We start from the raw sequence: 19,691 nt of genomic DNA on the forward strand, positions 1-19,691 counted from the left end.
AGTGAAGGCCCCGTCACAGAGGCTTGCTGCAGCAGGCGGAAGCATGGGGCAGGAGAGGCCCCTTGGCCAGGCAATGGGCTGCTCACTTAAGATCCAGACAAGGCCTTGGTGGAAGGGCCCAGGGAACAAGACAACTCCTCTCTGGCTTGAGAGGGCCAAGTGAGAGTCCGGGCAGCAGAGGGCACTGACACTGCCAGGCTGCGGGGTCCAGGCGGACCCCCACAAAGACCAGCCAGAGGGTTGGTGGCCAAGGAGGGGGCCAAGGGCCCAGTGGAGTTATGGGTGCTGATGGCAGGTGGGAGGGTGGATGGAGCTCCGTTAAACTTGCCAGGGTGCTGGGAGGTGTGGCCAGAGGAGGGCCCTGGGAATCTCTGCCCTGCAGCACCATAGGGGCCCTGGGAGGAGTGGGGGCTCCATCAGACACCTGGCGGAGCAGACAGGGACCAGGACCGCAGGCAGGCAGGTGAGGAAGGACAATCTCTGCAGAGGGAGAGGGCACCTGAGAGGGGCACGGCCTGGGCAGCATCCCACACAGGAAGAGGCCGGCAACCCAGGGGCTCAGGCTCATCACAGCCACTGGGTGGCAGCAGAGGGGTGCCTGCCAGACATTTTCAGGGACAGAACGGAGTGCACTTGATGGGGGGGTGTCTCCCGGTGCCTGGTGCCTCATCGTCCAGAACCCCAAGATCCTCAAAGAGCAGAAAGTGTCCCTGAAGCTCAGAGCAAGGAGCCACATTGCCCTTGCGCCGTCTCTTCTCTGGTCAGCCTGTCCCCAGGGCTTCCACTCAGCCCAGCAGTGCTCACGGGGAGCCCACCGGGAGGCACTGGGCCGTCAGACACGCAGGGAGCCAGGACTCGGGGCCCGGGCCACGCCCACGTCTGCATCCAGGCAGCTCACAGGCCTGGCCTCCTGAGCTCTGAGCCTGCTCCGCCTCCTCCTCCTCTGCCTCCCCTCATGGCCCCTCAGGCACCATATGCCCGCTTCCCTCCTCACTACAATCTCTGGGCTCAGGAGTCGCCTCCCCATTAGCTTGGGAGTGGGAGCCGCCACCTCCTGCCCAATCTCAATGACCTTCAGCCTATTTCCGCTCAGCACTAGGGGGTGTGTCATTCGTTTATCCTTATCCAGAGTCAAATGGTAAACTTGGGAAATGGAAATGTGTGCTCTGGAAACAAAGCAATCTCCCTGTTCCCTGACGAGCAGAGATGATGCTTTACTGTGTGAGACCTATAGCTCTGATGGGGGACAAGTGCCACAGGTACCCAGGGCTTATCCACAGCCACCTGATGGCCAGGAGCCTGCCCTGAGTCAGGGCCCCCTGGGGGACAGGCCCGCGGTGGTCCTGCTGTCCTGCAGGGGGCTGGCCCAGAGGTCCTCCCTCATCCCTCCGGGGCGAGCCCTGGGAACCAGGGCCGATCCGAGCTCAGCAGCTCTGGGCTCCATTTGGCAGTGGAAGGTAAGGTTGCTGGAGCTGGGTGATTTCTATGATCACTTTTCCAGACACAACTCTGCTGGTGACCCTCAACAGCAGAAAAGCTTCCAGTGGCTTCTCCTAGCCTTGCTAGCTATTGATGTAGGCTGACCATGGCAACAGAGGAGACAGACCATGGGTGCTGGGGTAGGGGTGGGGGGAACACTGTGCTGCAGATTCGGATGAAGGGAAGGGAACATCCTGGACACAAATGCCTCTTGCTTTCATGGACCCACCCACCTCTCTTGTCTCTTCCAGGTCCCTGAAGCTATCCGCAAATGCCAACGTGCGGGCATTACGGTCCGCATGGTGACTGGGGATAATATCAACACTGCCCGGGCCATCGCAGCCAAGTGTGGCATAATCCATCCTGGGGAGGACTTCCTGTGCCTGGAGGGGAAGGAGTTCAACCGGCGGATCCGCAATGAGAAAGGCGAGGTGGGCCCCCACCCCCCTACCCCTGCTTGCCCGAGCCCACTGGGGGCCAGGATCCACAGCCACTGTGTGCTTCCCCTTCCCAGATTGAGCAGGAGCGTCTGGACAAGGTGTGGCCCAAGCTGAGGGTCCTCGCGCGATCATCTCCCACTGACAAGCACACTCTAGTCAAAGGTAATGGAGTTTGAATGGAAGACACTGGTAGAGGCTGGCCTCATCATAACAGATAGGGATACTCAGGCCCCGGAGACATTTATCCAAGTCACACAGTGCGGGGCCCCCACGTTCTACCGTATCACATCGCCTTGTGTCATGCCGCTGGATGGTGGGCTGGGGAATGGAGGGCTGCAAGCAGTGGGCACAGTTCCAATCCCAAAGGACACCAGAGCCAACCAGCCCCCTGCAGCCCCCAGGGCGATCACACCAGGCCACAGATGGCTCCAGCCCTGCTCTGTGTTCCAGGGATTATAGACAGCAGCACCGGCGAGCAGCGGCAAGTGGTGGCCGTGACGGGGGATGGTACTAATGACGGGCCAGCCCTCAAGAAGGCAGATGTGGGCTTTGCCATGGTAAGTCGCCTGCTGCCCGCCTGACTCACCATGCCAAGTAGGGCCTTTTGTCTCCAATACATTAGCCCTGTGCATGAAGGTGGGAGCTATAGGTGAAAGAAGCTTTCTCTCACATCCTGGCCTCAGCAGACTGGCTCTGCTGGTCAGGGGACACACGTGGGAGTTACTGAAATGCATTTGGTGTGATGATACCTGAGGTGGCAGTGCGGCCTGGCTGGGCTGTCCTGGGCTGTGAGGAGCTTGTTGGTTTTCCCCCACCTCACCCCCTCATGGGCCAGTCTAAGTGTGCACGTCTCTCTTGCTGTTCTTATGGAGCTAGTTCTTTCTGTAAAACCGTGACCCTGCTGAACAGGGTGGCCTGACAGGCGCTGCCCCAGTGGCTGGCCCTGGCACCACAGCCTTCTGCTGGAGTTGTGTTTGGCCGCCGAGGGCCAGCACCCAGCAGGCCCTTCTCCCCACCCTACCATGAAGGAGCGCTGTTCACTTTGCCACATTCAGTGGGGCCCAGTGTGGACAGGGTAGTCCTTCACAGAACCCAGGACCCCTGGGGAGGCCAAGCTTCAGGCCCCGGGCACTGTGACCCCTGAGCCCTGGGGCAGCAGCCTGGGTGTGTGGCTTCATGCAGCTGCAGCTCGCCCTGCATCAGCCCCTCCAACCCATGTGCACCAGAAGATATGTCCTCGCTCTGCCAAAGGCGTCCCCGTCCAGCACCATGGGCGCTCCTTAGCTGCTCTAACTCACTAAGACCGGACAGAAGACCAGTTGGCAGCCATGTGGCAGTGGCTGGGCCTCGTGCTTGAGGCCATGATTTGGCTGCACAGCACCCTCTTGGTTTATGCCAAAGCCCCTTGCCATGCTGTGGGACAGCTGCCATTCGGAGTACAAGCACATGGTGCATGAAACAAGAGCTGTTCCCAGCTGGTGGGGAGCCCCGTTTGGAGGGGCAGGCAGGTTGTCAGCCTAGTTGGGCTGGGTGATCAAGTGGGGCTGGGGAAGAGGCCAATATACACTTTGTGTGTGTGCCCCTCACCCAGGGCATCGCAGGGACTGATGTGGCCAAGGAGGCCTCAGACATCATCCTGACCGATGACAACTTCACCAGCATTGTCAAGGCAGTCATGTGGGGCCGCAATGTCTATGACAGCATCTCCAAGTTCCTGCAGTTCCAGCTGACAGTCAATGTAGTGGCTGTGATCGTGGCCTTCACGGGTGCCTGCATTACTCAGGTGGGCACTGGGGGCAGCTGTGCCCTTGGAGGACTCTGGATCTCCCTCCCACAACCCATGGGACATGCAGGAAGCAAGTGGTTTCCCAGGCTCCTCGTGCCCCATATACCTGGACCCTGGTGCAGGGAGCAAGCCCGGGACCCCAACCCCAGGAGTGTTCGGACCCAGGTGCAAGAGCTAGGTATTTTCTTTGCTGGAGATTTTTTTTTTTAAGATAAAAGTCACATACCAAAAAAGTCACCATTTGAGAGTGGCAGATAGTACATTCACAGTTTTGTGCAACTGTCACCTCTTAGTTCCAGAACACTTCCTCACATGAAAAGGAAACCCTGTCCCCATTAGCAGTGTCTCCCCACTCCTGGTCCCCAGCCCCTGGCAGACACTGATCTCCTTTCTGTCTCTACAGACTTACCTGTTCTGGACATTTCACATAAATGGAATCACATGATTGGCAGTCTTTTGTGCCTGGCCTCCTTCACCTAGCACAGTGTGTCAGAGGCGTGGATCAGTAGTGCTGCATTCCTTTTGATGGCAGAATGACGTCCCACTGTATGGAGAGAGTGCATTTTGCTTATCCATTCCTCCACCAATGGGCATTTGGGGTGTTTCTACCTTTTGGATGCTCTGCACAAGTGCTGGGGCCAGTGGGACCCTATAATTACTGTTTGGAGGAGCCTCTTCCCCTTTTTTCAATAGTCGAATTCTCTCCAGCATTGAGTGTCCAGAATTTATTTGTCTCTCTTTCAAACACTTTTTATTGAGATGAAATTCTCATAACAGAAACTGCACCCTAATAGCCATTTTAAGGTGCACAACTCAGTGCTGCTTAGTATATTCACAGTGTCATACAACCACAGTCTCTGTCTTGCTCCAGAACTTTCTTAAGCCCCCTGTCCCCACTAAGCCGTCACTCCCCACTCTCCCCAACCCCGGCTCCTGGCTGGCACTCCCTTGCTTTCTGTCTCTGTGGACCTGTTGATTCTGGAAGTTTCATAGAAAAGGAATCATACAGTATGTGGTCCTTTGCGTCTGGCTTATGGGAGGCTGATTTTTACCCAAGTCAGAGGCAATAAGGGAAAGGACGGTCCAGTGTGGAGTTTCTGCCCCTTCTTGCCCCCTGGGTGTGGGAGGGTGGGAGAGCACCCAGCAGTCAGGCTTTCGTGGTGTGGGATGGCTGGCGGGGGTTGTAACTCTCCTGCTAACAGTTCAGACCGCACCTTCCCGATCACTGCCACCAGCTGAGAAAAGAAGGGACAGTGGCAACATTCTAAGAGCAGGAATCTGAAAACCCAGCAAGCCTGTTTGCTAACGTAGCAATGGTGATGTCACATTTTATGGGGACTTTGGATTTGTTGCATTTTCACTTGAATGAAATTGGGGACACTAACCCCAAACTGAGTTTCTTCCTAGGAGTGGGGTTTCTGGTCCCACACAGGGGTGACTGCCTCCTCTCTGCACAGGACTCTCCTCTCAAAGCCGTGCAGATGCTGTGGGTGAACTTGATCATGGATACGTTTGCCTCTCTGGCCCTGGCCACAGAGCCACCCACTGAGTCACTGCTGCTGCGGAAGCCATACGGCCGAGACAAGCCACTGATTTCCCGCACCATGATGAAGAACATCCTGGGCCACGCGGTCTACCAGCTCACCGTCATCTTCACCCTGCTCTTCGTTGGTAGGTTGGTCCTCACCTCCCTGCTGTGCTCTCTGTATGCGCTTCCCCGGGGTGCCACAGGCCCCTGAGCACCCATGAAACCGTCCACCGCTCCACAGAGCGGGCAGAATAGCCCATCCGCCACCCAAACACAGACCGCCCCCCATCCATGCACTCCCACGGGACTGCTCCTCCAGGGGACAGGGGCCGCAGCACTCTGCTGAAGGAGCAGGACAGCAAGGGGACAGGAGCAAGGAGGAGGGGGAGGACAAGGCGAGCCAGAGGAGGGAAGGCAGGGGGAGGCGGGGAAGCGGGGCCCCCGGGGCCGCCACAGCGAGATGCCTGGGGCCTTGGCTTGCAGGGGAGCTCTTCTTTGACATCGACAGCGGGAGGAATGCGCCCCTGCACTCGCCGCCCTCAGAGCACTACACCATCATCTTCAACACCTTCGTCATGATGCAGCTCTTCAACGAGATCAATGCCCGCAAGATCCACGGCGAGCGCAACGTCTTCCACGGCATCTTCAGCAACCCCATCTTCTGCACTATCGTCCTGGGCACCTTTGCAATTCAGGTAGGAGGGGCGGCTCCACTCCTGGGAAAAGTGGGGGAACAGGAGACCTGCCCCCCTCAACTGGCCTGCCCAGTTCTGAGCCAGAACCACTTCTGCCCAACTGCTGCACTGGCCCCTGTGGGTCTCCCTGGAACCCTGTGCCCTTGGTGTGCACAAAGCAGGCACACCTCATCTTCAGAACATTCCAGCCTTACCCTGCAATCACCCTCTGGGCTCCAGATGGGCTCATGGGCCTTCCTCAGAACTGACTCCCTCCCAGCTCCCTCTGGGTCTGCCACTCCATTCCTAGCATTTGACTTCTTGGCAGCAGGCCACCATAACTCCAGAAAGTTCCTTTGGAGATGGCCTCTGTGCCCTGTGCTGACACAGCAGCCTCTAGCCACCTCAGTGCTGGGGACAGGCTGGTCACTCAGCTCTCCAGGAGCCCACTCTGCATGGTTCCCAGAGGAGGGACCCCCGGGGAGGCAGAGGGAGGGTGGGAACTGTGGGCAGGAAAGCCTTTACTGAGGCTCCTGGGGGAGAAGCTGTGACAAGGAGTCAGCGGGTGAGCAGAGGTGGCCTGGAGTGAGAGCCCAGGGAGGGGGCACCAGCCTACATTGGAAAGCTTGCCCCTGGAAGGGGGTCCTCCGCAGGAGGGGGCGGTGAGGGCTGAGGAGCCCAGGGCAGATGTTCAAGTATCAAGTTTACAGAAGCTGGAAAGGGGGTGAATCTGCCTGGGGGGAACCAACAGTACCCCTGACTCTGACCAGGGGGACCTGGAGGACAGGGGGTCCCTGACAGGTGGAGGCTGGGCCTGCCACTGGACCCTCCTCCTTCCCACCCCTCTCATGCAGATCGTCATCGTCCAGTTTGGTGGGAAGCCCTTCAGCTGCTCCCCACTGTCCACAGAGCAGTGGCTCTGGTGCCTGTTTGTTGGTGTTGGGGAGCTGGTCTGGGGACAGGTGAGTGTCTGCCTTGTCGGCTTGCCTGGCGCTGCCCCTGCCCAGCAACCTGCTCTGGAGCCACAGAGCCCATGCCTAGGAAAACATGCAGTGCGTGTTCAGGGGCCGCAGCACGCAGGAGGGCTCAGACCTAGGGAAAGCCACACTCCAGGTGCAAGGCCATGAGTCACCACATCTACAGAGAGACCACAAAGGGCCATGGTCAGGATGTTACAGGACCCCGGCAAAACTCTGAGCTGATGGAAAGTGAAAGGGCGACACCTCAAGCTGGGCGGGTTGCAGTTGAAGCCCCCCACACAGGCAGGGTCCCAGCATTGATGACTGCATTAGGAAGAAAGCCTGGGTGCTGGGGCTGACCGCCCCATGGGCACACAAGAGGCCTCTGAAAACAGTTCTCTGCAGTTCTAGAACATAGGCATGGGAGGCTAAGTCCAGGATCCACTTTGCCTTATGTCTTGGTCACCTCAGGCCTCCAGAACAAAGTGCCACAGACTGGGCAGCTTATACAGCAGGTGTTATTTTCAGAGCTCTGGAAGCTGGAAGTCCAAGATCAAGACTATGTAGGGCAGGGTCCAGAAGAGACCATGCACGCACTTCCAGGTCGCCTGTCAGTGTAAGCACATGGCAGCACAATTTCTCCCAGCGCTGAAGTGTGACAGCACGCATGTAGCACTGCCACTGGGGAAGCTCCCCAGAGCCGTGGTGTCCAGGGCCTTCACTGGGAGTCCATCCTGTAGGCCTGGAGCGCCCACGTGGCTGACCTCAGTGAGTCTCTGCCCCCCTGGAGGTCAAGCCGCTGTGTGTGGCCTAAGAGCCCTCCAGCTATCATGCTGTCCACATAGACTGCCCGGCGGGGCCCTCAGCCCCTGACAAAATCAGGCAGGGTGTGCTGGGCCTAGAGGGCCCCTCCCAGACCCAGGCAAGGGCCAGACCTCTCTCTGGCAAGGTGAAACTCTTACCATGCACACTATGCAGCAAGATCACACTGGCTGCTCCTTGACCCTCAGGCTAGCGAGGAACTGATGGAGGCGGAGCCCCAGGCATGCGCACAGGGCCCCTCAGTGGGAACTGCCCCTCAGCCCCCAGCAACCTCCATGCCCAGCTTCCCAGGAACTGCTCTCGGTCAGGGGAAAGAAACTGGATCTCCCTCTGGAAAGCAGGGTTTGGCACCATGCAGAGGCGGTCCAGACATGCAGCCTCAGGGACCAGGAAAGGTGCCCCATCCCCAAGTGTGCCCACAGGGAAGAGGTGTTTAGGAAACAACAGTGTGTGATGCCAGGGGATGGGGAGCACAGACACCAGCTTTGGCCTGTGTCAGAGGGAGGTGGGCAGTCTGGGTACCTTCCTGGGCCCAGCAGAGCTCCCACCCCTGCCTGCTGTCCTTCCCCTCTGGTTTCCCAGGTCATCGCCACCATCCCCACCAGTCAGCTCAAGTGCCTGAAGGAAGCAGGGCACGGGCCTGGGAAGGATGAGATGACCGACGAGGAGCTGGCGGAGGGGGAGGAAGAGATCGACCATGCTGAGCGGGAGCTCCGCAGAGGCCAGATCCTCTGGTTCCGGGGCCTCAACCGGATCCAGACACAGGTAAGCCACCATGCCATGTGGATACTCTGGCTTTCCTGCCTCGAGAGGGTGGCAAGCAAGCGGCAGAGAATGGGTGAGATGAGCCCGAGATCAACAGGGAAGCCCTTGGGTCTTGTTGCCAAGATCACAAGGGCAGTTGCTGGTGTCCCCAGCCAACTCTTGGCATGCCCACCAGCAGTTGTGGGGCTGAGATGGCCTGTCCACAACACCCCATCAGAGCCCAGGTGACCCTCCCCTAGAGTGGGCACAGGTGTCAGCTAAAGGTGTGTGCTGTGACCAGCGGCTATCTCTCGGGGGCACGGGCTGCCCACTGTCCACATAGCTGCTGAGCCTCACTTCATTTGGCAGAAATTGCTCCTGGTCATGGGGAAGCGACATTCTTGGGGTGGGAGAGGTATCTCTTTCAGATAGTCTTTGGCAAACTCAACATTCATTGCATTATATTGTGAATTCTATGGAAAGACTTCATTTGGGAAGAGGACTCTAGCTGACTAAATCGGTCCTTTCTGTTCATCTCAGTGTCCACATATCAGGGCTGGTCCAGGCCAAGGCCAACAGCTGTAGTCCCCCACAGTGACCTCCCGGGCATGGGCACTTGCAAAGGCTTCACGAGAGATCACCTGCTGAGCCACCCCTGCTCAGTGCCCCCAACTCTTCCTGCCAGTCTTCTTGTCAGAACATTCCATGCTCACTGTCTCCGCATCCTTCTGTCACACTCCCTGGTAATCCCATCTCAGCCTGGCCTGGGGCCTCAGTATCCCAGAGGCCCCCCTCCTGCTCTGAGGCTTCTGCCCAGTGCCCTTCCCCAGTGCAGCTGGCCCTGCTGTCCCTGGCAGCTTGCTGTCCCCTCGCCATCTCGCTGCTCCTCATCCTCACTTACCTGGCAGACCCCTCTCCCCTGAGATTTCAGCCAATCCTGCAAATGTGGAAAATCCCACAGACCCAGTGGTGCTGAACACAGTAGGGAAGGAAGAAGGAGTGGGTTCACGGTGCCCTGCCTGCTGGAGCCCTGACAACCCCAAAGCCCCCACCCATCTCACCTGCAGCTCCCTTCCTCCAACTTCCACCCCAGCTCCAAGGACCCAGATCTCTTCTTGGCCAATTCCCCCCAGCCTGCTCCTCCCCTCGAAACCTCCAGATGTCAGCGCGGTGCCCCTTACTCACCCCCTCCTCCTCCACCCAGCCAGGAGCCCCAGAGTGCCACACCCACACCAAAATGCCCCTTAGCACCCATACTGTGGTCTGGAGCAAGCCCTGAGCCCACCTCCTCCCAGTCCCCCAGGTCCTGACCGATGGCTCCATCATCCATCACCTCCACCGCCCAAGCCAGAGCCCTGGAGCTGTCCTTCTTGCTGTCTCCCTGCATACCTGGTGCACGGGCACATCCCGTGAGCTCAGCTCTGCCCCCTTGAATGCATGTCCCCTGCTCCCCATCTTCCCGGTAGGGACGAAGGCCCCCTGCTGCCACCCAGGCGCCCTGCAGCCTTCTCCCAGCATGGCTACGCAGTGACAGCCCTCCAGCCATTCCCTGTACTCTCCCCAGGGCCCCCGTTCCCACTCACCCAGCTCCAGTTGTCCTCCTCCCCGGGGTCCCACAAGAGGGGACACTATCCTGCACATGGTCCGGCGCATCTCTGGAGTTGGCTGAGGCAACTTCCTGCCATGGGCCCCTTGACCTGGAACAGGGCCTCAGACCACACCTCTCCCCAGTGTCTACCTCCAGCCTGTCACACACTGCCAGGGACTCATCCCAAAGAACCTTCCATGGAAGGGACCCAGAGCGTTCCCAGCAGCCCATGCCTGCCCCTGGAGGTTTCATAGGACCTAGCCTCAGGGCACCCCTCTTCTCCTCCACAGACCCCAGCCTCAGCTCTGGCCATGAGCTCCCAGCCTTCTGCTTGCTCTGCCAGCCTTTGCTCAGCTTAGCCCCTCCAGTGCCCCCCTCCACACCATGGACTGTGCAGCCTCTCTCCCTGTCCTAAGGGTGAAGTCCGGGGTCCTGACTGTGGCCTTCAAGCTCCTGCCTTGGTGTCATCCCCAAATGCCCCATGACCCCTGCTGCCTTTCCAGAAATGTACACTGCTCACCCATGTCACTGTGCCTTAATGCTAGCCACTGGCTGGCCGTCGGTCTCCCCGGCTCCCACCATGTGTCCTCGGGCCCTTCTCACCCTGCAGCAGCCCACTCAGAGTCCACTCCCTCCTGCCACCGCAGGCCCTCACGTGTCCAAGGCACACAACTTCGGGCAGTTATGTCTGCACACGGCCGTCTGGGCTCCTTAGCCCAGGGTGCTGGAATCAGTGGGGAGCAGGGTCCCGGGCTGCCCCCAGAGCTCAGGATCTGCAGGGCTAGGTGAGATGGCACCAAAGAACTCCACTAAGGAGCTCCTGGGGCTTTGGGAGGCTTTGTCGGTGGAGAAGCAGGAGGCCAGATCTCTTGGCTCCCTAGCAGCTAGGAAATGACACCAAGCACCCAGTAGAAGAGCAGGAGGAACCTTTGTAGCCAGATCTCCCCTAATTGCCCCCTGGCCACCTCACTGTGAGCCCCCACCTACCCCACCCTGGCCCAGTGGGCTCTTGCCCATGGTGCCCCCACTCTGCTGCAGAGTTCAGAGCCAGCCCCAGTCTGGGAGTGTGGGGGAGCCCAGCAACACCAGGCCCCTCTAGTCATCCCGTCTCACTCCTACCAGGGAGCCCAAGCAGCATGAGCTTTCTGGCAGTTGGAACAGCAGCCCTGCCCCAAGCTGTGGCATCTGCACTGGCGGGGGTGGGGGATGTCAGTGGTGCCCCATCCACCCATGCATCTGTGTCTTCTGTGTGCCTGTGGGCTCTTGGGCCTGCCACTGCTGCCTGGCTAGTAGAGTGGGTCACCCCAGTCAGAGTCCTGGTGGTGTGGGCCATTCTGTGAGCGCCCACGTAGATATTGGCCAGTCAAGTCCCTGCTGTACATGAGGAAATGGGGCCCAGACAGAAGGGCCTTGCCCAGGGCCATCCAGTGAGAATCCCCCCCACCATCCCCAGAATACTTCTCGTCATCACCACAGAGCCACTCGTTCCTCTGCGGGATCTTGTCACACTGAATTCACCATGCTTCTCAAGAATGCTGAACCAATTGGTTACTTTAGCTCACTTTTAAAAGCATCTATCTTTTTGGTTCAAAATACCTGCTTGAAAAATAGAAGTAGAACCCAGGAGAAATAAAGCCCCCCAGATTGTATGTACACCCCATACCAAGAGAAACATTCTCCAGGCAGCTGGCCCTAGATTTTTGGATTGTGTGAACCACAAAGTTGCTCCCCAGCTTTTGGAGGCCAGCACAACTTGTTGTGTTGCTAAGTGAAGGCATTTTGTAACCTGCTACTGCTCTCACCATCATTTCACACTAACATTAATGTACGGGATGGTTAGGGGTCATTACAGGATAAAGGCGAGCTTTTTGAAGTGCTCATGACAAGGTCTGTTTGGCATTCCATTACCAACCAGCAAGAAGCTTCAGCAGGGACTGGACTTCGCGGGGGTGGGGGTGTGTGTGACAAATTTACAGTATCTTGACTGGTACCATCACCATCCCATCAAGACAAGACAGCACTCGGAGAGGCGGGATCAGAGGCAGGAAGGGCACCTTCGCCGCATTTAGAGTCTCATCTTGAGACGGACCTGTCTCCATAGCCTCAGAAAGAGCTCCTCGATCTGGGGAGGAGATGCACCCCCAGACTGAGACACCATGGCATGACTCCTCTTCCTTCCGTGCATTGGGGCACACTCAACACTATGCCAGTGCCCCATGGGCACTCAGAGCACCGCAGCCATGGGGCTCACTCCTGGCCGTGAGGGCCTCTGCTCTGGAGCAGGGTGTCCGGGTAGAAGGGGCTTTGGCCGCCAAGTACACAATTATGTATCTTTTCTGCAGCGCATCCAAAGATTGAAATGATGGACCTTTTGGTTTTGGTGGTGCCAGGTGGGGTGTCTGAGGACTCAAGCCACCTTCCTCCGAGAAGCCTGGCCCTGTGTCAGACAGCCTGCTGAACCTGGCGGCCACCACATGGCCACGGAGGGCTCAGGATGGGAGGAGACAGGGCCTGGCCGTGGGCCCAGAGCAGATAGCCAGTCACCCTGCTTTGCTGCTCACATCATCTAGTGAACTACGTGGCATTTTCCAGAGAGCGGATTCACCTTCTAAGGCCAAAGCGTCTCCCAACTGAGGGCATTCCCAGAAAGGCAGCCAAAAGCTCACCATGCTGGGCTGGCCTCCCAGAATCTTGGTACATGGCCTCCCAGTGGGGGGATGCCCACTGTGGCCACTAGGCCACAGCTTCTTGGGCCCCCAGACCCCAGTGCTGGTCAAAGGCAGGGTCAGGAAGTACCAAGACACTGGTACTCCCAGCAGGGGCACGCACATTGCTCTCACCTCCCACAGACCCACTTCCCTCTCAACTCCTAGGAAAATTAAAGGGCCAGTGATACAGCACAACCGCCCCGCCCCCCAGCCCTTCCCTGCCCCCACTGTGTCCATGGCTGCGTGGCAAGGAGTTCTGAGAAAGCAGGCCCTTCTGGAAACCTCCCTCCCCTCTTTGCAAATCCCTCCTCTGCTCTGGCTTCCTGGCTTCACCAGGGGCATGCCCCCCCATCACTTTGAAGGGCTGTAGGAGGGTGATGGCCACACCTCCCAGCAGGGCAGGGCAGGCCAGCTGGGGAGCAGCAAGCGACACAGGGCCCCTGCTCAGAGCAACGCAGAGGAAGGGCAGACCAGGGAAGGGCCCCTGTCCCCGTGCCACAGGGAGCCTCATTTCTCATGGGAGCATATCAGGTCCCTCAGGTGTATTGGGGAGGAAAAAAAGGTTGAGAACTACTGGCCTAGGATAGCAGAGTATTGCCAGACGCAGGTATTTATTGGCAAATGGCTTGCAGCAAGCATATGGTGAACGCAAATGACTTTCTAAAATGTCTTCAGTGTGCCATGATTGGTAACCCCTGCCCTCCTGGTCTTCGGAGAGCTGTCATTTGCTCAGCAAACCCTCTCTTGGTGGATGATGCAGAGGCTGGCCTGAGCCACGGCCACGGCCCTGTCAGGAGCACCGTCAGTTCCCAGGGAGGCTTTGCTGTCACAACATGTGTGGTAGCCGGGACGCAGTGCAAGCCAAACTTTATCTCATTTTCTCTCCCACAGATGGAGGTAGTGAGTACCTTCAAGAGAAGCGCTTCATTTCAGGGTGCTGTGCGCCGGCGGTCCTCGGTCCTCAGCCAGCTCCATGACGTAACCAATCTTTCTACCCCTACTCACGTAATTCTCTCTGCTGCCAATCCCACCAGTGCCGCTGGGAGTGAGTCTTGAGTCCCCTTTTCTCTCATAAATGGCATCTCGGGGGAAGAACACGCCTCCCCAGCTCTTCCTTCTCTTTTTTCCAGTCTTGCATCCTCCGCTCACCGTGGCTTTTCCGCTCTTTCTTTGTCGCCCTGTCCACCTTCCCGCCCAGATGGTGTGTCTCTCCAAAGCCATATTCTCTTATGAAATGTATTGAACCCACGCCACTGCTGGACCTCCTGCTCTTTTCTTTGGTTTTCGGTTTCCATTTAGTGCTCCTTCTGTCATTGGTTTTCTTTTCTGGAACTTGTCTGCGTTTGGTGATGGTTCTTCATGAACTTGGGCCACTCCTCATGGTGTCTGGCGTCAGGGTGGGGCCTTGGCTGGTGTTCTGTGGGGCAGTGAAAGGGAGGCACGCAGCTCAGGGCTACGTTCTGAGGTTAGAGCAGGAGGCAAGTGTCTCTTTGGCATCATTACAGTGGAGGAGTCCAGCCCACCTACTTGGGACGAAAGTGGCAGCTGCAAGAATTCTCCTTGAGGGGGTTTCCAAAGGCAGTAGACCTGATGTGGCTGCTGTTATGTGCCCCCAGGTGGGCTCAGAGGTGGCTCGCTGCTCCTGGTCAGGCGCTGCCCTCCCCGTGGGCCCTTGCCCTGAGCCCCCGGGTGTTAGAGGTGTCTGAGATTTCCCTTGAAGTGCAGCCCTCCAAGCCTGCACTCCGTTATGTTTCCATTTATTCTCAAAGCACCTTCACTCTTTCCAAACAGGCCTCGGGATTGGAAGGTGTTAACCCAATGTAGTCCACAGTTCCTCCTCCTTCCTCAGAGAAGCTGGGAGAAATTGAGTCCCTTCTTTACGTTCCAATGAAAAGTTCCTGTCCTGTCAGTCACATTTTAAAGAGAACCCAGGGATGGTCCTAAAGAGGTACAAACTTCTGTGATTGCTCCCATTTTTCACAAAGATGAAGGGAAAGCCACCAGCCCAGTGAACCCACTACCCTAGGGCTCCCCCGCTGAGAGGGGATGCAGGGAACAGGGTGGGACCCCTGCTCCCAGCCAGGGCTGCCTGCTTCTCCTAACAAACTGAAGATTTCAAAACCGAACAGTAAACCTTCGAGTATGAGCCCGGGGCCCCTGCCGGAGGGTCTGATGCCACGTCTTCCCTTCCAGTGAGGCCCGGCAGCTCTCACCTCCGGGAGCACATCACTTCCCCACGGAGGGGGGCTGTTCACCATACCTTTTCCCACACCAGACTCTGGGATTTTCTTTTTGCTTGATTTCTTCTCTTTTCCTTTCTTCTTTTGTCTTTTCTTTCTTTCTTTCTTTTTTTAGGAACCAGTAGGGGACGTCCCTCCTCTTGCTTGAGCTGTTGTCTCAGGCCACTCTGCCCTTTAAGGGAGGGATGTGGGCTGCACTGGTCCCCTTCAAAAACAACACATGTGTGTGCACATGTACACATACACACACACTCAAACCACAGGCCACCTACGAATCCAGTTCCCTGAACACTCACTGGGCTGCCCACCCAGGTCACAGATATTGGCCAACAGCTGTCACGGGTGGTGCACAGCCTCCCAGGCCATCCTGGGCCAGGGCCTGGCTAGGTAGCAGCACTCTCCTTGGGAACAAGGGGACAAGAGGGGACATGGGTCTGCCCAAGGGGCACACACTGACCTGCTCCTATCCCTCCCTCCCTCTTGATTTCCTCCATGTTTCCTTGCCATCTCTCTCTGCCCCTCCTGTCTGTCCATCTGCCTGTTGACTTGGGGGGAAGGCAGCTGTCACACAGCCCCCACTGTGCATGCCCCTCAGGCCTTCTCCACAGCTCTGGCCTTGTTCCACTCTACGGCCAGCCCTGGGGAGGCCGACTGTCCCAGGGCCTCCTCCCTGGAGGCAGCCTCCCTCTCTCCTCTCTTCCTGGGCTCTAGGTTCCGAGCACCTTCCTTCCTTCTGCAGCCATCTGCACCCCATCCCCCCAGTTCTGGGGGCCCAGCAGTGCCCAGTAAGAGCAGTAGGAGAGACACTACCCCTCCCACCAGCCACAAGCCACTCCAGCGGGACATAACTAGTGCCTGGCCAGAAGAAGGGCTGCTGGGCAAGGAGCGGCCGGCAGGGACCCAGGGAGAGCTGAGCACCTCTGTCTGAGGAGGGCACTGGGGTGACAGCACAGGGGTCCTGATGCCCCAGCTCACAAGGGCTGGCTTCAAAGTTTCCTCCCAGTTGGGCAGCAGCACCTGAGAAAGAACCCCCACTGTGGAGGAAGATACTGGTTGGAGGACCAAGCAACACTGGGGGGCACGCCTGCTACCACAAGTCACCAGCCAAACACTTCCTGCCACCATCACCATGTGGCAGATGGGTTTAGCACTCTAAACGGCCCCCCAGTCCGAGCTTCGAAGACCCTGAGAAATCACCAAGCCCAGCACCCTCATTGTACAAATCAAGGGAAGGCCTGGCAGAGTGGGGGCTAGCCCCAGGCCCTCAGCCTCTCTTGGAACTTGCCAGAAGGAAGGCAGGGTGCAGACCACGGTAGAGCTCCTCGGCTAGCCAAGAGACAGCATTGCAGGAGGTCCAGCCATCTCAGGTCACTAGGTTTCCTAAGGAAAAGCCCGGCTCTTACGGGAAGCCTCCTGTCCTCGCCCATGCACAGCCACTCTGCCCCTTATCCTCCGTGCAGGGCCAAGTCTCTCTAGCACACCAGAACATCACTCCCACTGAGGACCTCCGGCACTCCGGGTGGAAAGCCCAGTGCGGGGTGTGAACACGGAGCCCGGGGGCCAGAGTGATAGGCGGCCGCTCACCAACACAGGCAAGAAGTGGCTGGAGGAGGTCCTCGGAGCCAGAGGGAGAAGCGAACAGCCCGGAGGGGTGGCCAGTGAGGCCTAGAGCTGCCCTGGTCCTTGGTGCTCACACCCACCCACCCTTTTTAGCCAACCTCTGGCCCCCTGGCTCCCCACACCCACACACACATGCGCGTCTCTCCCACTTCTGGATTTGGGAGCTCCAGCGCAGCCCCCACTCTCTCAGGGGAGCGCAGTGACCTCGCAGCTCCCAGATGGCCCTGGCGGCCTCCTTCCTGCTCCCTGCCTGGCCTGGTGGCTGCCCCCCATCATGGCCGTTTCATTCTCCACCTGGGCTGTCGCTCCTGTCCTTCACAGCAGCCCCGCAGGACCTCAGCCATGCCTTCGAGTCTGGCCCACCTGAGTGGTGCATGAAAGACCATTGTACAATGACCACTTTCAGTCTTTGGGAACCAAGAGCTGTGAAGCCCTGTCCGCTGTTGGAGTGTCACACACCCCAGTCCTGCCCCAATCACGCTCACACAGTCACCGCGCTGGCTGGGTGTCAGGATCCCCATGGCATGCCTACAGGTGGGCACTCTAGTCACTAGGTTTTACTAACGAGCCGCAAGCTGGGTGCCTGATGGCTGCCTCCAGGTACAAGCAGAGACACTCAGACATAGCCCAGCCCCACCCCGGCCACAGAGCCGAGGCCTGCTGTCCGAGGGCTTGCCCGATGGCCCTCCCATGGCACTAGGCCATGGAGCTGGCCACCCAGCCTGGTCCTCCTGCAGCACCGCTGGGCCTCTATACTCGAATGTTTACTGTAGCAGTGCTTCTGAGAGGGCTCCTGACCCAGCCCAGCAAAAGGGGCAGGGACGGTCTGTGAGTGCGGCCAGAAGGGCTCCCTCAGGGCACTTTCGTTCTGATTAACCATGCTGGAAACCCATCACGGCAGGGGCTTTATTTTAATTGGCTTTTGCAACATGAAAACCTTCCTTCCAACTTGGCAAAGCAGGGCCAGGTGAGCCCCCAAGATTTCCTTGAACATGCCTGTCAGGAGCCTGGGGAGACGCGCTCACCACACCCTGCCGGGACTGCAGTCCCCATACCCAAGCCAGGCCCCGGAGGAAGGAGCCTTGCAAAGGGAAAGCAGTCTTGTTTGCAGGAGTTTGCTACTTCTTGTGGAAGGTCATTGAGTTAGTCAAGTCTCCCCGCTTGGATTTCTGGGACTAGTGTATTAGCACTTTCTTCTCATCTATTTCTCGGTGTCCATAGTGCCTCCATACTAGGAACAGTATCAGCCCCACCCTGCCCAGGTCTTCCTAAAACTCTGGGCCCTACCGCAGGGAAAGACCATCCAGGCAGTCCCTAAAGCACACATCCGCCCACCCACCTCTGCTCTGAGCTCTCCCCAGGCAGCACTTCCAGGCTGGCCCCAGAGCTGGGAGCCAGGGCCCAGGAAGCTCAGGAGGCTTACTGGAGGCCCTGTAGCTGGACATGGCCAGGATGAGAGGCAAGACCAACCACCAGAAAAGCGCAGAATTTGCCATGCCTGGCTCAGGTCAGCGCGACGTCCTGTTGATGTTGGCAGCATGAGCATGAGTCTGGGCTTTCCCAGTCCTGGGCACTCAGTGGGCGCACACAGAATGGGGGGTACCTTTACAGCACTTGCTGGCCATTAGCACTGTCAGCTTGCTGGCATACACAAAGCCACACCTTTAGTTTGGTTTTGGGTTTGAGCCCTCAGGGAAAGGGTCAGCTCTGGAGTTTGTGTTGCATGTTTCTTAATTCTGTGGTGAGGAAGGGGGCCTTCCCCTTGCTTCCTCTTCAGTTCTGGGCACATCACCCCACACCTCTTTATGTTGCTTTCAGGTCATGATCCACCCTCCCACCTGCAGGGAGGATTTGGGGTCTGGGAACCCATGGCTCTTACTGGCTGCTGCATTCAGAATTTGGTCTAAATCCAAAGCCTGGATGCCAGGGGAGTTGACAGGTCCCGTCCTCCCACAGAAGGTTCTAGATTAGTGGGTGGTATAGAGACAGGAAGCAGCAGAAGGCAGGGCACACATGTGAAGTTGTGTGAGCCTGAGCAGTAAGATAGGAACAGAGATCGTGGCTGCCCCCCACCCCTGCCCCACTGCCAGGGGGGACAGATGGTGCCAGGCACAGTTTCTGTTGTTACTGTTACTGTTGTTCAGGAGCCTTTGCGTTTATTATTTTCTTCTTTTCTCTTTGTTCCAGTTCTGTGTCCCTTCCCTGGGGTGGGCATTCCCTCGGTCTTTGCTTGGCCTTCCTCCTTTCTCCCCCTGCCCCCCACCCCCACTGGCATCGCCTGACTGACTGATGGTCAAAACAGAAGGGGCACACACCCCTTTCAGCTGTGGCCCTCACCCCCTCTGCTTGGACTCAGCCATCATGAGTAGCATGGTCATATTGCAGAGTCTGACCCAGGCATCCCATCTGCTTCGGCTCATGTGGCTGCGGGGGCCCTGTGGTCTGTGGCCTCATGACCTGTCCCACTAATGTAGCTCACGGTGGGTTAGGTGAAGGCAGGCCAGGCCTTCCATTTGGGGGCAGGGAGCGGGCAGCAAAAACAGAGAAGTAAGCTTATTCTAAGTGCAGATGGCCCATCTCAAGCCTCAGAAGTGAAGAACGTAGAGCAAGAGAAATGTTTGAGGTGCTCTTTAGATAAATGTTGTCCAGAACAGCCTTTTGGAGGATGGATATGTGAGCTGAGTTCCAAACAAGGAGAAAAGACCAGCATAGGACAATGTGGTGGGAAAACAAATGTAGGCATGGGGACAGGGCAGGTGCAATAGCCCTGGGTGAGACTCGAGCTAGCTGGTTAGAGCAAAACAGGTGGCAAGGCTCTAGTCAGGTGATGCCATCACGGGAAACTTACTTGCAAAGTGAAAGCAGGCCAGGCCAGGTGGGCTCCCTACTTGCAGCACCTGCCCACTGATCTCTCCCAGATGCCGGCACCATGCTGGGTGCTGGGGACATTAGTGAATCAGACAGACTCCTGCCCTCCAGTGAAAGGAGACAGGAGAGAGAAGAATGGGATTGTGAGGTGCTTGCAGGTGAGCTGTGCTGGGGAGAAAATAAAGCAGAAGAGGAGCAGGGATACCGAGGGAGGTGGGTGCCTTGTGACTGGAAA

The 19,691-nt window shown here is 57.9% G+C and overlaps 1 protein-coding gene across 6 annotated transcripts in view; it reads left to right on the forward strand.

Annotated features, from left to right (window-relative positions):
• ATP2B3 (ATPase plasma membrane Ca2+ transporting 3) overlaps nt 1-19,691 on the forward strand; it is a 57,705-nt gene that overhangs the window by 33,458 nt on the left and 4,556 nt on the right. For 2 of the 6 annotated variants that reach the window (XM_036887136.2, XM_036887137.2), the window contains 9 exons: nt 1,731-1,910; nt 1,994-2,081; nt 2,370-2,476; nt 3,511-3,702; nt 5,163-5,376; nt 5,717-5,928; nt 6,762-6,869; nt 8,271-8,453; nt 13,620-13,706. In XM_036887136.2, coding sequence (XP_036743031.2) covers nt 1,731-1,910; nt 1,994-2,081; nt 2,370-2,476; nt 3,511-3,702; nt 5,163-5,376; nt 5,717-5,928; nt 6,762-6,869; nt 8,271-8,453; nt 13,620-13,706 — 1,371 coding nt within the window. Of the gene's footprint in view, nt 1-1,730; nt 1,911-1,993; nt 2,082-2,369; nt 2,477-3,510; nt 3,703-5,162; nt 5,377-5,716; nt 5,929-6,761; nt 6,870-8,270; nt 8,454-13,619; nt 13,774-19,691 lie in introns of all 6 variants that reach the window. The other 4 variants (XM_036887141.2, XM_036887142.2, XM_036887138.2 and 1 more) reach the window with 2 other exon arrangements.

The sequence above is a fragment of the Manis pentadactyla genome, chromosome X, assembly GCF_030020395.1.
Source record: "Manis pentadactyla isolate mManPen7 chromosome X, mManPen7.hap1, whole genome shotgun sequence".
Classification (NCBI taxonomy): domain Eukaryota; kingdom Metazoa; phylum Chordata; class Mammalia; order Pholidota; family Manidae; genus Manis; species Manis pentadactyla.